Source organism: Delphinus delphis, chromosome 10, assembly GCF_949987515.2.
Source record: "Delphinus delphis chromosome 10, mDelDel1.2, whole genome shotgun sequence".
NCBI lineage: Eukaryota > Metazoa > Chordata > Mammalia > Artiodactyla > Delphinidae > Delphinus > Delphinus delphis.
The window spans coordinates 3,205,812-3,219,815 of NC_082692.2; the positions used below are offsets into that span (position 1 = coordinate 3,205,812).

Sequence of the window (14,004 nt, forward strand, 5' to 3'; positions counted from 1 at the left end):
AGGAGATGTCTGTATGTGCATGGTTTCTAAAGCCGGGGAAGGAGGGAGTCATCCAGGGACTGAGTGTAGGTAGAGAAGAGATGTGAAGGTTAGATCGTGGGGACGTTCTTATATAGAACCTGAGATGAAGATGCAGTAAAAGAAGAGGCGTGGCCAGGAAAATAGCAAGGGAGAGTGGTGCGCTGGAAGCAGGTGAAGAACATTTCAAGGGGGGAACGACTCAGTGTTCGGTGCTGTCGTGGGGACCTAGAATTGACCACTAGATACGGCAGCAGCTGCTTGGGGGCGTCCAGGGGCTCCACCGGACGTGGGCTCGTGAGAGCATGGGAAAAGAGGAATTGGGGGTGATGACTGTAGGCAGTTCCCAGGACCGGTTTTTTCGAAAAGGGAACCAGGAGGGCGAGGTAGGCTCTAAAGTTTGTTTGCTTTAAGATAGGGAAAATTATAGTATGTTGTGTGACGCTGGGAGAAAGCTAATAGGAAGGGGAAATTAATGAATCAGGAGAGAGAGGGAGGCCGGGCAGGAGCTCGAATGGGATCCTCTCCCCCTCTCCCCACCTTTTGGTTCTTCGGTATGTTTTGCTACGCACTTTTTTAAAGTTTTTCAGTCTTTCTTAGATTTATTCCTAGAAACTATAGTTTCTTGTTGCTCTTGTTAGAGAGATCTCTTTAAAGTTATATTTTCTAACTAGTTAATACTTGTGCACAGGAAGGCTGTTTATGCTTCATGTCTATATCTAGCAACCTTGTCAAACTATCTTGGTTGAAAATTCATAGATTCTTTTGGGTTTATATGTAGATAGCTATATCTTGTGCAAATAGGGGAGATTATATTTTTCTTCCTCTTCAAATTCGTACCTGTTACTTTATCACTTTGGCTGGGACCATTTGGTACGATGTTGAATATCAGTTACTAACAACAAGGATTTTTTTAAAAAATTTATTTATTTTATCTATTTTTTGGCTGCGTTAGGTCTTCGTTGCTGTGCGCGGGTTTTCCGTAGTTGTGGCGAGCGAGGGCTCCTCTTCGTTGTGGTGGCTTCTCTTGTTGTGGAGCACGGACTATAGGTGCGCAGGCTTCAGTAGTTGTGGCACACGGGCTCAGTAGTTGTGGCTCGCGGGCTCCAGAGCGCAGGCTCAGTAGTTGTGGCACACGGGCTTAGCTGCTCCGCGGCATGTGGGATCTTCGCGGACCAGGGCTCGAACCCATGTCTCCTGCATTGGCAGGCGGGTTCTTAACCACTGCGCCACCAGGGAAGCCCCCAGGCATTCTTATTTTATTTTTAATTCTGAAAGTTCTATAAAATTTTATTATTAAGTAAAAGTTGTAGATAGTTGCTAAAGTACCTTTGTTTAAAAAATATTTATTTTTGGCTGTGCCACGCCTTAGTTGCAGCATGTGGGACCTAGTTCCCTGACCAGGGATCGAACCTGGGCCCCTGCATTGGGAGCGCAGAGTCTTACCCACTGGACCACCAGGGAAGTCCTGCTAAGATACTGTTTTAAAGTTAAAGTTCTGTTATTTCTGGTTAAAGTTCTCTTATTTCTAGCATGTGAGGAGTTCTTAATCCTGAACGGTTAACGAATTGTATGGGATGTGCTTTCTGCATTCATTAGAGATTGTCATTTGACCCCCTCTTTCCTTTTAATATTTTAATGTAGTATATTAATATATCATCTGATGTTAAGCCATCCTTGCATTTCTGGGATAAACCCTACTTAGTCACAGTGTGTTATTACGTACATTGTTAAATTCTTTTCATAATCAGGCTTATAATAGTCACTTGAAAAGGTAACCAACTTAATATTTTTTCCTACTCTGGAACAGTTGCAGAATCCCTGGATTTTCTGTGTTTTGATTTTCTGTTTTTGAAGATTTTGTTTCACCTGCCTATAAAATCTTCTGGACTTCTGTTTCCTTTTAAGATAGGAGACGAGCTATTTGATTATTCATTAGAGAATTACCTTGTGTTTCTTTATCGGTGTTTTCTATTTCTTAAGTCAATTGTGGCCTAAAGTTTTTTATATTAGAGTATTTTAGGATATTTAAAAACCTGTACTGGATCTATGATTATATACCTTTAACATGCCTTTTGGTTTTCTTTTTTTTTTTTTTTTTGCGGTACGCGGGCCTCTCACTGCTGCGGCCTCTCCCGTTGTGGAGCACAGGCTCCGGATGTGCAGGCTGAGCGGCCATGGCTCACGGGCCCAGCCGCTCCACGGCATGTGGGATCTTCCCGGACCGGGGCACGAACCCGTGTCCCCTGGATCGGCAGGCGGACTCTCATCCACTGCGCCACCAGGGAAGCCCGCCTTTTGGTTTTTTGTGCCTTTTTCCTTACAGATATTTTATCTCATTTGATTCTTTGTCAGAATCAGTTTTTTATTTTACTGATGCTTTATATCTTTGCTTTCTACTTTATTTCTTGCTCTTTATTTCCTTCCGCCCTCTTGACGTTATCTGGCTCTTTTCCGAGCTTACTGAGTTGAACAGCGCATCTTGTTCCTTAGTGAAGGCTGTGCAATTACCTTGTAAGTACAGCTTTAGCCACATCGTATACGTTTGCTTTATTTTTTAAAACTATCTTTAGATTTTTCTGTTTATTAAAAATAAATTCACTTATTTTTTTGTTTAGGATATTTATTCATATGTTTTAAAATCCAAAATGTATTAAAAAAATTTACAGCCACAAGGATTTTGTCTTTTTGTTTTTGAGTACTTAAATTTAAATATTTTTAAGGTGAAAATCTTTTTCTTTACTATGTATCTTCTAATTGAGTTATCCCATGGCCAGAGAATGGTCTTCATGAAACCTTAATTCTGGAGGTTTTCTCTTGTGATCTTGTAAAAGGGTTTATTTTTGGATTTAGAGTTCATCTTTGCTGTTTATCCTTTTCTTATTTATTTTTCAATTGTCTGTTGGTCTGAGAGATTTTTCTGTATGGATTGGGTATTCTTTTGCTGGTTGGATGATATAGATTCTTTGTCTGACCTTGTGGTTGCCATTAATTTCTTTAGATTCTGCTTAACTATTAATCTGAGTGATCAAATCATTCAGTGATTTCTTCTGAAATGTGACAGGGACGTATGTGTTATTTACCTTTTGAGTGTATCTACTCCCTGTGTCTTATGCTCATTGAGAATATTTCTATTCTTTTTAATGTACCAGAAATGGGATATGTATTTAATAGTTAATTTTTATATGTCTTCCTTGAGGACATAACAAGGGCATAGTCACTATTAATTCTTCACTGAAATCTCCAACCTCACCTCCACTAGGTCAAGATTATTTTCTAGTATTTGTTTTATCTTTCAGAAATAAACCAACAATTTTTTTTTAAATCACAGGTTATTTAAATTTTCTAACTTTACATTTGAACGCCATTTCACTTATCCCTTTCATTCTATGTGGGCTGACTTTTGCTCCTGAATTGCACCTTACTTTCTTTGCTTTTCTATTTTCTTTTTTGAGATATGATTTGGATACCATAGAATTCCTCTTTTTTTTTTTTTTTTTTTTTTGCGGTACGCGGGCCTCTCACTGCTGTGGCCTCTCCCGTTGCGGAGCACAGGCTCCGGACGGCGCAGGCTCAGTGGCCATGGCTCACGGGCCCAGCCGCTCCGCGGCACGTGGGATCTTCCCAGACCGGGGCACGACCCCGTGTCCCCTGCATCGGCAGGCGGACTCTCAACCACTGCGCCACCAGGGAAGGCCTAGAATTCCTCTTTTTAAAGGATACAGTTCCGTGGTTTTTAATATGTTTACAAAATTGTACTTTTACCGTTATCTAATTTTGGAACATTTCCGCACCTCAGAAAGAAACTCCTTACCCATTGACTGTCAGTCCCCGCCCCTGTAACCCTGCACCCCTGGCAAGCACTAAATCTACTTTCTCTATGAATTTCACTTACATGGAATTATACAGTATGTGGTCTTTGTGTCTGACTTCTTTTCTGATAATGCTAATAATTTAGCCTGTTTTCAGGGATCATCCACGTTGTAGAGTGTGTCAGTGCATTACTTCTTTTTATGGCTGAATAATATTCCATTTTGTGACTAGACCACATTTTGACTATTCATTGATTGATGGATATTTGAGTTGTTTCTATTTTGGTGTGTGTTATGAGTAATGTTGCATTTATATAGAACATTTATAGGACATTTATACAGAAGTGTTTATGTGTGCATATACTTTCAATTCTCTTGAGTATATATTTAGGAGTAGATTTCATTACATCTTTGATTATTTTAGTTAGGATTTGAGATAATAAATTCTTGATATTTATATGTCTAAAGGTAATCTTACTATTATATTGTTAATGGCTTTTTAGCTGGGTATACATTTTATTGGTTGACAATTAAGATTTATTAGCTTTGCAGCTGATGAAAAAAATCCGCCCCTCTTTATAAGTCATCTGAGTTTCTGGTAGTTTAAGATTTCTTACCCTTGACAGTTCTGCAGTTTTACTACAGTGGGTCTAAGTGTGGATATGATGTACTTTTGATCTGAGGATGTTTGGTCCTTTTAATCTATGTTAATGCCTTGAGGAATTGTTGTCTCTGTGTTCATAAGGTAAATGGGTCTATAATTTTCTCTTCTGTTTCCTGTCAAGAATTATGCTGGTCTCATAAAGGAGTTAGGAAGCATTCCCCTCTCTCACTTTCTGAAATTGGTTTTGATTCCTTCATGAATGTTTACTAGAATTTATCAGTGAAGCCATCTGGTACTGAAATTTTCTTCTGTTGAGTTAGGTTATGAATTCACTATCTTTAATGGATATGAAGTTATTCAGAATTGGTATTTCTTCTTGAGTTTTGGTGTTGTGTCTTTAAAGGAATTTACTTTAAAGTGTTGGATTCATTGGCAGATAATTGTTTATTATTCATCTCATTTTGATTTAATTTGCTTTTCTTTTTAGTTTTATAAGGTGGAAGTTTAGGTCATTGATTTAAGAGTTTTCTTGCTTCCTAATAAGAACATGTAATGCTATAAATTTCCTTCAAGCCCTTCTTTGGTATATCCTGCAAAATTTGATATGCTTTCATTTTATTTATTTTTTATTTTTTTGCAGTACGCGGGCCTCTCACTGCTGTGGCCTCTCCTGTTGCGGAGCACAGGCTCCGGACGTGCAGGCTCAGCGGCCATGGCTCACGGGCTCAGCGGCCATGGCTCACGGGCCCAGCCGCTCTACGGCATGTGGGATCTTCCCGGACGGGGGCACGAACCCGTGTCCCCTGCATCGGCAGGCGGACTCTCAACCACTGCGCCACCAGGGAAGCCCGATGTGCTTTCATTTTAATCTAGTTCAAAATATTTTTTAATTTCCCTTGTGATTTCTTTGACCCATGGGTTGTTTAGAATTAGGTTGTTTAATTTTCAGGTATGTTAGGTTTCACTAGATGTTTTAATTTTGATCTTTAAATTCCATTGTAGTCAAAACATTTTCTCTAGATTTATTTTTTTGGAATCTCTTTAGACATGTTTTGTGGCACAGTATTTGATCCATCTTGGTGAATGTTCTCTGTGCACTTAAAAAGTTTATATAATTCTTCAGTTATCAGTGGAATGTTTCATAAATATCAGCTAAGTTAGGGTTAATGCTGTTATTTGGGTCTCCTGTATTTGTACTGTTTCTAAAAATCTGGTTTGAACGATTATCGAGGGGTATGTTAGGATATCCAACTATGAAAATGCATTTGTCTCTCTTCTGTTTTTGTTTCACACATTTTGATGCACTGTCATTACGTGTGTGTATTTATTATATTGGTATAAGTATACCAATATAGTGTTCTGTTGATCTTTTAACATCATTGTGAAATGTCCCTTTTTGTCTGTAGTAATACTTCTTGAAGTCTATTTTGTTTTATATTAATATATCCATTCCAGCCTTGGTATATATTTATTCAGCCTTTTAGTTTGTTTCTGTCTTTATAAAGTGCTGCTTTTGAAACTAGAATGTAGTTGGTTCTTGCTTAAAAAAAAAAAATTTACCAGTCTTTGCCTTTTGATTAGAACGTTTAGTCTGTTTACATTTAAAGTAATTATTGGTATGGTTGTATTTTAGGTCTACCATTTTGCACTTTTTTAGGAAGAGATTTTTGTTTGTCTTTTTTCTTCCTTATTTTGGTTTTCATGTTAGTCAAAGTTTAAAATTCTCACTTTAATTTTGATGTTGGTTTTCTAGCTATATTGCTTTGCTTTTTTGGGGGCAGGGGGAGGGCGGTTGCTCTCTAGGAATTGCAAGATGCATTTTAGCTTTATCCCAATCTACTTAGCATTGGTATTGAATCACCTCAGGTAAAACCCAGAATTTCTTCAATAGTATATTTCAGTTTCCCGCCTTTTACCTTTAGTAGTATTGTCATATGTATTTCATCTAAATAGTTTGTTCTGTAGTATATTTTCATTTCTCTCTCTTATCTTCAGTATTACATTGATATACCTTGTAAACTCATCAGTAGTGTTGTAATTTTTGCTTTAAGCTGTCATCTTTTATAATGGCTAAGAAATTGTGTATTACGTATATAGTCATCCCTTAGTATCCACATGGGATTGGTTGCAGGACCCCATGTGGATACCCAAATCTGCATATGCTCAAGTTTCTCATATAAAATGGTGTAGTACTTGCATATAACCTGTGCACATCGTCTTTAAATCATCTCTTAGATGACTTATATCTAATACAGTGTAAATGCTATGTAAATGGTGGCCAGTGTGTGGCAAATTTAAGTTTTACCTTTTGGAACTTTCTGGAAATTTTTTTCCCTGAATATTTTCAATCCACTATTGGTTGAATCCATGGATGTGGAACCTGCGAATACAGAGGACCTACTGTACCTACATAATGACTGTTTCTGGCTTTATTTCTTCCTGTAAACTTAAGTTGCCATGTCGTGTGATTTCCATTCAGACTCAAGAACTTTCTTTAGCATTTCCTGTAGTCAGATCCGCTGGTGATAGATAAATGGTTTTCTATTTGAAAATGTCCTCATTTCACCCTCAATTTTAAAGAATAGTTTTGCTGGATACTAGAATTCTTGGTTGACAGGGTTTTTGTTTTGTTTTGTTTTCCTTCTTCAGCAATTTGAATATTTGGTCCCAGTGTCTTCAGACTTCCATAGTTTCTTAATGAGAAGTCAGTTTATGTTCTTATCATTATTGTTTTTGTTTTCCTGTGTATAATACATCATTTTTCTTTGGCTGATTTCAAGATTTTATCTTTGGCTTTTAGCAGTGTGACTAAGATGTGTCTTAGTCGTTTTATTTGTTTTTATTCTGCTTAAGGTATGTTGAGCATTGGGGGATTTTTCAGATGTTGTGTCTTCAGAAAATTTTTTCCTTTCTCTTCTGGGATTCCAGTTAGTGTGCTGCTTCCTGTTGTCACACATCATTGAAAATTCTATTCATCTTTCGACCGTCTCTTTTTCTTTCTTTTTTTCAGATTCTTCTATATTCAAGTTCATTACAGCTGTTAGAAGAAAGCATCAATTTGTTGTTTAGCTAATCTACTGAGTTCATTTTACTGTTTGTTCATTTGTTTCTCTGTTGACATTGCTGTATTTGTTTACTCACTGCTATCATATTTTCTTTCAATCGTTTGAGCATATTTTCCAAATTCGTTGAACTGTTTGTTGGCTGCTTTGAAGTCTCTTAAATCCAGCATCCGAGCTCACCTGGAGTCAGCTTCTGTTGACTGTCTTCTTACTTGCGTACGGGTCAGACTTCACTGTGGTTTTGCTTGTCTGGTTGAAAACTGGACATGTTGTGATGACCCTGGACTCTTGTGTTCTTCTGAGGATTATTGGGGTTTTATTGTAGCAGACAGTTAAATGCTTGGAGTCAAACTATAAATTTCGTTTTTACTGTGATAGGTGTCTGCTTATATATATCTGCTCTGTTCTTTTGTCTTTCCACTGATGTTTCTTTACTCTGGCGCCCTGTGCCTGTAAGATTTGGAAGTTGGCCAAGCATCTCAGTAGAAATGGACTTTCCTTCTCCCTGTTCTTGTCTCTTCTGAGGATTTCTCTGGGTTCTAGCTGATCTGCCAGCGTTGGGCTTTGCACTCTGACGTTTAGAGCCTTCTGCGTCCCTGTGCGTCCCGAGCACAGCTGCGAAAGGGCATCACATTCATAGATTTGGCTTCATGTTCCTCTTTCAAAAGATTTCTCACTGACTGCGTTTTCCCCAGGCCGCTGGTGGTTTCCTTTGAGCATATGTGGTTCAGCTGTCAGCCAGGGGTATCAGCATTTTGTGCTCTGAATTGGAGTGTCGCTTCTTCTGCAGTTCTGGTGCTGTCTGAAAACTCTAAATTTCTGGTTGCTTCCCCAGCTCTGAACTCTGATACCCGGCACCTTTAGCTGGTAAGGCTCTGTTTTTTCCAGCCACTAATTTTGCAGCCATAGCTTTGGGGGTTGGGCAGTGCCCTCAAGCCAGGAAGCAGTTCTTACACCTTAGGGTTGTAGTTTGTGAGATTTAACCCTTTCCCTGGCTTTTGTAAGCGCTGTGTTTAGGTAGTTCGTTTGTTTTTTTTTTCAATTGATTTTTCATAAATGTTATCTGTGTGTGTTCTCATGACCCGTTCAGTCTTCCCGCCATTACAGAGAATTGACTCTTGGTTTGTGTTTTGAAGTATTAGGGAGCAGCTTATCTGTTTCAAGAGCATGTCTTCCTGTCTTCCTGTGTGCTTTCATTGCTTGTAGGATCGTCCTATTCACCTTTTTTTTTTTTGCTTGCAATACGTTTGTATGAGATTCAACCACCATCCTTTTTCTGTTGTTCGTTTTTATCTGAAATTAGTCTCTGTTCATTAGGAAGGGGGCGGGTCAGGAGAGGTTTTCTCAGGGCACAGCTCCAGAGCTCCCTCTTCTGTCGTTTTGACACATGGCCTTGTCCTTCGTGGCTCTGTCCTGCCATCCTCACCCTTCAGCTTTCACCTGGCTGAAAGCTCCTCTGTCCATTGCCCCAGCTGTCCTCTCCTGCTCAATTTGTAGTCTATTTCCAGCATTTTTCGTGAGCGGAAAGGAGCTTTGCCTGGTTGGTCTCAAGAACTCTTAAGGCCTAGACAGCTCCAGACCACTGAGACCCGACTCTGGACTCCATGCTCACCTGTGGGTTGAGTGTGCAGAGGTTCCTGCTGCTTCTGGCAGACGCTCTCGCGGGCCTGCTCTGTTCTCCGGTGGGACCCGCCGATGGTGTTGGCGTTCTCCTGCTTCCATCCGTCAGATGCCCCGTGGCTTCCCTCCTGCACAGATCCTGGTACATCTGAGTCTTGCGGCTTTTGGTGACTTTTCCTGTGGTTTGGGGTTTCTTGGCTCCTGCTGAAGATTCTGATATTTTTAGGGCATTGGGGAAGTTGACAACCTCCTGCTGTCCCTGTGCTCCCTTAGTTCCTCTGGTCTTGAGAGGAGGCAGGGCCTTTATTCTGCTTCTAAGGCTGGAATGTGGGTGAGGATTCTCTCCCATTCTCTCACCAGCTCCCTCCTACAGCCAAGGTCAGTGAAGACAGACGCGTTTCCTTACTCTGTTCCCTGGTCACCCCTCTGCTTGTGAGTGAAGCCTGGCATCTCGTCCCTACGTGTGGGTCTCTGTCCTCACGTCCCACCTCACGGGCTTTGTCCCCTGACCTTGAGAGCATCAGTAGGGCATCATCTGGCTTCAGATGGTGCTTCTCTTGCTCCGTTGTTGAGTTTTCATCTTTATATTCTTAAAGATTTTCCTACTTGCCAGCTTGTGAGTGATGCATTTTAAAAAGTATTTTAAAAATATCTTAACTTAGCTTTGTGTTTCTATGTTTATTGTACTAGAAGGACTTGTTACTGTATTTTGTCCACCATACTGGTGAAAATGAAAATTTCATTTCTTTTTCTTGAAACTTGTCTCTTTTTCCATGACTTGTCTTTCTTGTTGCTTAGCATGCTTTCTTTGCTCTCTTAACCTTTTTGGTGTTTGAAATGCCTTTGTTCTCTGTGCATGTTCTAAGAGTTTGCCATCATCTCCTTAGGAAACCAGCATAAGTAAGCCGCATAATTTTTGTGGAGCTTGGGTTTTCAGTCACTTAGAGACTGTCAGGTTTAGATAAAGGGGAGAGAAAACAGTGTAACACTCGTGTTGTTAGTCCTAGGAGAACACAGGTCGCTCCCTACATTTCATAGACTCATAGACTATTACAGTGAGAAAGGTCCTGGGCAGTAATATTGCCTGATCCACCCTCTTCCGATTCTACACACGAGGATACAGTAGGTGAGACTAAGAGAGGCTACTGTTGAATTATGACGAAGTGCAAGACTCTAGGACCTTCGCTCAGCTCTCCTCCCATCCCTGCAAGGCGGGTGGTAATCACCCCCTTTAAGAGCAATTCGTGTTGCAAACACAGACCTTGGTCACCCCGTCATGCTTCTCCTGGTCAGCGGTCCGAGGGCTCTGGTCCCTGACACCTGCCGCCCCCTCCCGGGAGGAAGCGATGGCTCAGGCTGTTGCATCTGCTCAGATTTTTATGTTCTCTCCATGATTAGTCTTAGCGTTACTCTCTCCCCGCCCCTGTGAACAGCAAAATAGCCCTCCCTCTGGTCTTTTTCTAGCGTGTTTCTTAGACTTGACACTCACACAAGTGGCTGTTGAAAGGGGGAAAGATCTTCGGCTCCTCCCTAAATACATTCTCCATCCCACACCAGTTGTAGACGATGTCTTTCAGTGGCAAATTAACCCTTAAGAAGAGTAGTAATTAGACTTAATGATTGGATTATTTTTTTTAGTTCATCACTTAAATGAAAACACAAAATCAGAAAATTCTGTAGAACTGTTGGCCCGTTTAGTATAAATATTTGTTGCATTTCTGTACCTTTATCTTGTGTATTCCAGGTTACTCTCCATTCTTGTACTTTTTCTACTTTTTTCCCCTTGTTTCCTCTTCATTCTGCAGTTAGTTTCTGCACATCTGACACAGTTTTGTGCATTGAGTTTAGTTACATTTGTTTTGAATCCGATAAAAGAGGGAGGAATTGTTCCTAGGAGCTCCACGGTTAACAATGCTAGAATAAGGGTTAAATTAAATTTGCACACTGGACAAAAAATTAGGCTAGACTAGACGGTGCTTTTGAATGGGAATAATCAGCGAGTGAATTAGCTTCTTTTCCTCTAACCTGATGAGTAAAGTTTGCTTTACTTTTGGAAATTCCCCACCCTGAGCGTAATAGCTCGTGTTCATCTCGCTCTCTTGGCAGTGACGGTGTCTGGTTGGTTAAAGGCGACTGGACGGTGGTGGGTGTGACCAGCCAGGAAGGCGAGGCGGGACGTGTGTGCGTCGGGCTGGGTTACTGTGCCGCGAAGAGCCACCCGCCGGTTGTTGGGGGCCGGGGGCGTTTCACATCAAGAGGTGTCAGGAGGTGCGAGCTGGTGGGCTCAGCGAAGACTCCTGCACACAAAGCAGCAACTGCACACACCAGCCCTCAGGTTGCACGGGAGGGACAAGAGGTGGGGCCGACCTGCCGGGCACGCTGACCCGGCCACACTCCAGGAGGAGGGAGAAGGAAGGAACGCTCCTGGCGGCGACCCTCCAGCGCCCTCTGCTGGCAAAGCCTGACCTCAGGTCGGCCGGGGTAGGGCGGTGGTCCAGCTCTAGGGTCACAAAAGGGGACCAAGTCGTTTGTAACTGAGAGACAGTTCGTGTTGCTCCCAGGGTGATCGTTGTAAAATTTAAAACTGTTCCAGCGTTCCCCTACTGAAATAGCTCAGTGGCTGTCACAATTAAAACACCAAAGCTTTTAACTTTTTTATTTGGGAAGAATAAAGGAAATGATACAGGAAAGTTGCAGAAATGGGAAAGAGTTCTTGTTTGCCCTCCACCCGACTTTGTCACCGCAGCACTGTTGTCAACATCAGGGAATTACCGTGGGGACAAAGTGCAGACCCTCCTCAGGCCGTACGTGTCCCCACTCATGTCCTTTTCTGTTCAGGGTGCAGCGCTGCATTCAGTGGTCACGTCGCCGGCGTCTCCTCTGATCTGTGACAGATCCTCCATCTTTTCCTTGTATCACCCAGACACTTCTGAAGAGCATCTGTGAGTTGTTTTCTAGAATGGCCCTAAGTTGGACTTTCCTGTGTTTTTTCATGATGAGATTCAGGTTAGTACCCCTTTGGGCAAGAATTCCATGGAAGTGATGCAGTGGCCTTCTGTGTTAATCTGCCAGGACCGCCGTAACAGAGTGCCGCAGACCTTTATTCCCTCCCAGCCTGGAGGCTGGATGTCCAAGATCAAGATGGCGGCAGGGCTGGTTCTCCCGAGGCCTCTCTCCTTGGCCGGTAGGTGCCGCCTCCACCCTGTGTCCTCACAGGGTCATCCCTCTGTGCACGCACATCCCGGTGTCTGTCCAGATTTCCTCCTCCTGTAATGACCCCAGTCACATTGCATCAGGACCACTCCAACACCCTCATTTTAACTTAATTACGTCTTTAAAGGCCTCGTTTCCAAATACAGTCACTTTCTGAGGTGTTGGGGCTTAGGACTTCAACATACGGGTTTTGGAGGACACAGTTCAGCCCGTAACACCTTCTCAAGGCATCACACCAGGAGGAGGGGTGTGGGATGTTACCTCACTGTTGCTGACGTAATCTCCATCACTTGGTTGAAGCCGTGTCTGCCGGGTTTCCCCGCTTTGTAATTAATATGTATCTCGGGGGAGATGACTTTTAGACAATCCAAATACATTTTTTCTCCTTCAGCTTTCTCCCAGTCACTCTAACATTCCATTGGTGAGTCTTGTCTGCAGGAGTTTACCTGATAGTGGCTTCTGCTTTTCTTCCATTTCTTTATTGGAGTTTTTCTGTAAGGAAGAGCTGTCGCTTCTTCCCTGTATATTCACTCATTCAGTGATTTATATCTTTATGGAATCACAGTTTAAGAAAATTCGGTGGGTTATAATCTCATACCCTTATTTTGTTAATCAGGTGGCTCTAGCTTTGGCCACTGGAAACTCCCGTGTCCTTTTGTGAAGTTCCCCACCCCCTCTTTGGAGCATGTCTTTATTTTCAGCCACCACAGCAGGCTCAGGGCTCATCTTGAATTTTCCCTGCCCCAGCCGTGGAATCAGCCACCTCTCCAAAGAGCCCCGCTTAGTGTCATTGGAGCATGGCAGTTAGAAGCCCAGATCTGGCCACTGGGCGTGCTCATTGCCACCGACGTGTCATTGCATCTGGACCCTCCTCGTGGACAGCTGTGGAAATACATGTGTGTTCGTGTACTTGCCCACACATACCTACACATCTTTATGTCGTTCTGTGTCTGTACTGACAGAACAAGGGTTCATGTGATAACCTCCATTTCCAGCCCAACAGCATGCTATTCGTTCTAACTGTGCTTCTTTCCTTATTTGCAACTTCTGTCTCCAACGGTGAGAAATCTGGTCCTCATTGTCTGTTATACGTCTGCTCAACTCTTGTGTGCACATACGTGTGGTTTCAGAATTGCTAACGGGAACCCTCTGAGAACAGCTTTACTAAACCAGGTCAGGCACCAGTGGACTCTGGCCTACGGGCCAAATCTGGCCCACTTCCTGTTTTTGTGAATAAAGTTTTATTGGAACACACGTGCCCATTTGTTTCTGTGTTGCCTGTGGTCCTTGCTCAGTTCAGTGGCAGACTTCAGTAGTTGCAACAGAGACCATATGGCCAGCAGAGCTGAAGATATTGACTGTCTGGCCCTTTGTAGAAGTAGTTTGCCGACTCCTAGACTCCGTAGTTTTTGTGTACGGTTCTTTTTGTCTTTCGCCGTTCGGAGTCCCAGTAAAACAGTGTGTTCCAAAGTTACCTTTTCCTTCCGCCTCCGCCTGGGTGGTTGATCATTTGTAGTACAGGTAGGTTCACTTGTTACAGCTTGTGTTCCATTTGGGTTACCCCACATCCCATCAGTAGTTCATTGTCTGTTTGGGGGACGTGTAAAACATTAGGCTCTAGCAGTGAGGGCTGTACAGAGAGGTGCCCACACAGCGCCCGTCGCACCTCATCCCC

At 42.3% G+C, this 14,004-nt stretch overlaps 1 protein-coding gene across 2 annotated transcripts in view; it reads left to right on the forward strand.

Moving 5' to 3' along the window:
- Positions 1-14,004, forward strand: part of CDYL (chromodomain Y like) — a 153,426-nt gene that overhangs the window by 15,641 nt on the left and 123,781 nt on the right. The window contains exons 1-2 of one of the 2 annotated variants that reach the window (XM_060023703.2): positions 11,677-12,058; positions 12,189-12,300. The exons of the other annotated variant lie outside the window; for it this stretch is intronic. Coding sequence (XP_059879686.1) covers positions 11,937-12,058; positions 12,189-12,300 — 234 coding nt within the window. The 5' untranslated portion in view covers positions 11,677-11,936. Of the gene's footprint in view, positions 1-11,676; positions 12,059-12,188; positions 12,301-14,004 lie in introns of those variants that run through there. 2 annotated transcript variants of the gene reach the window in all.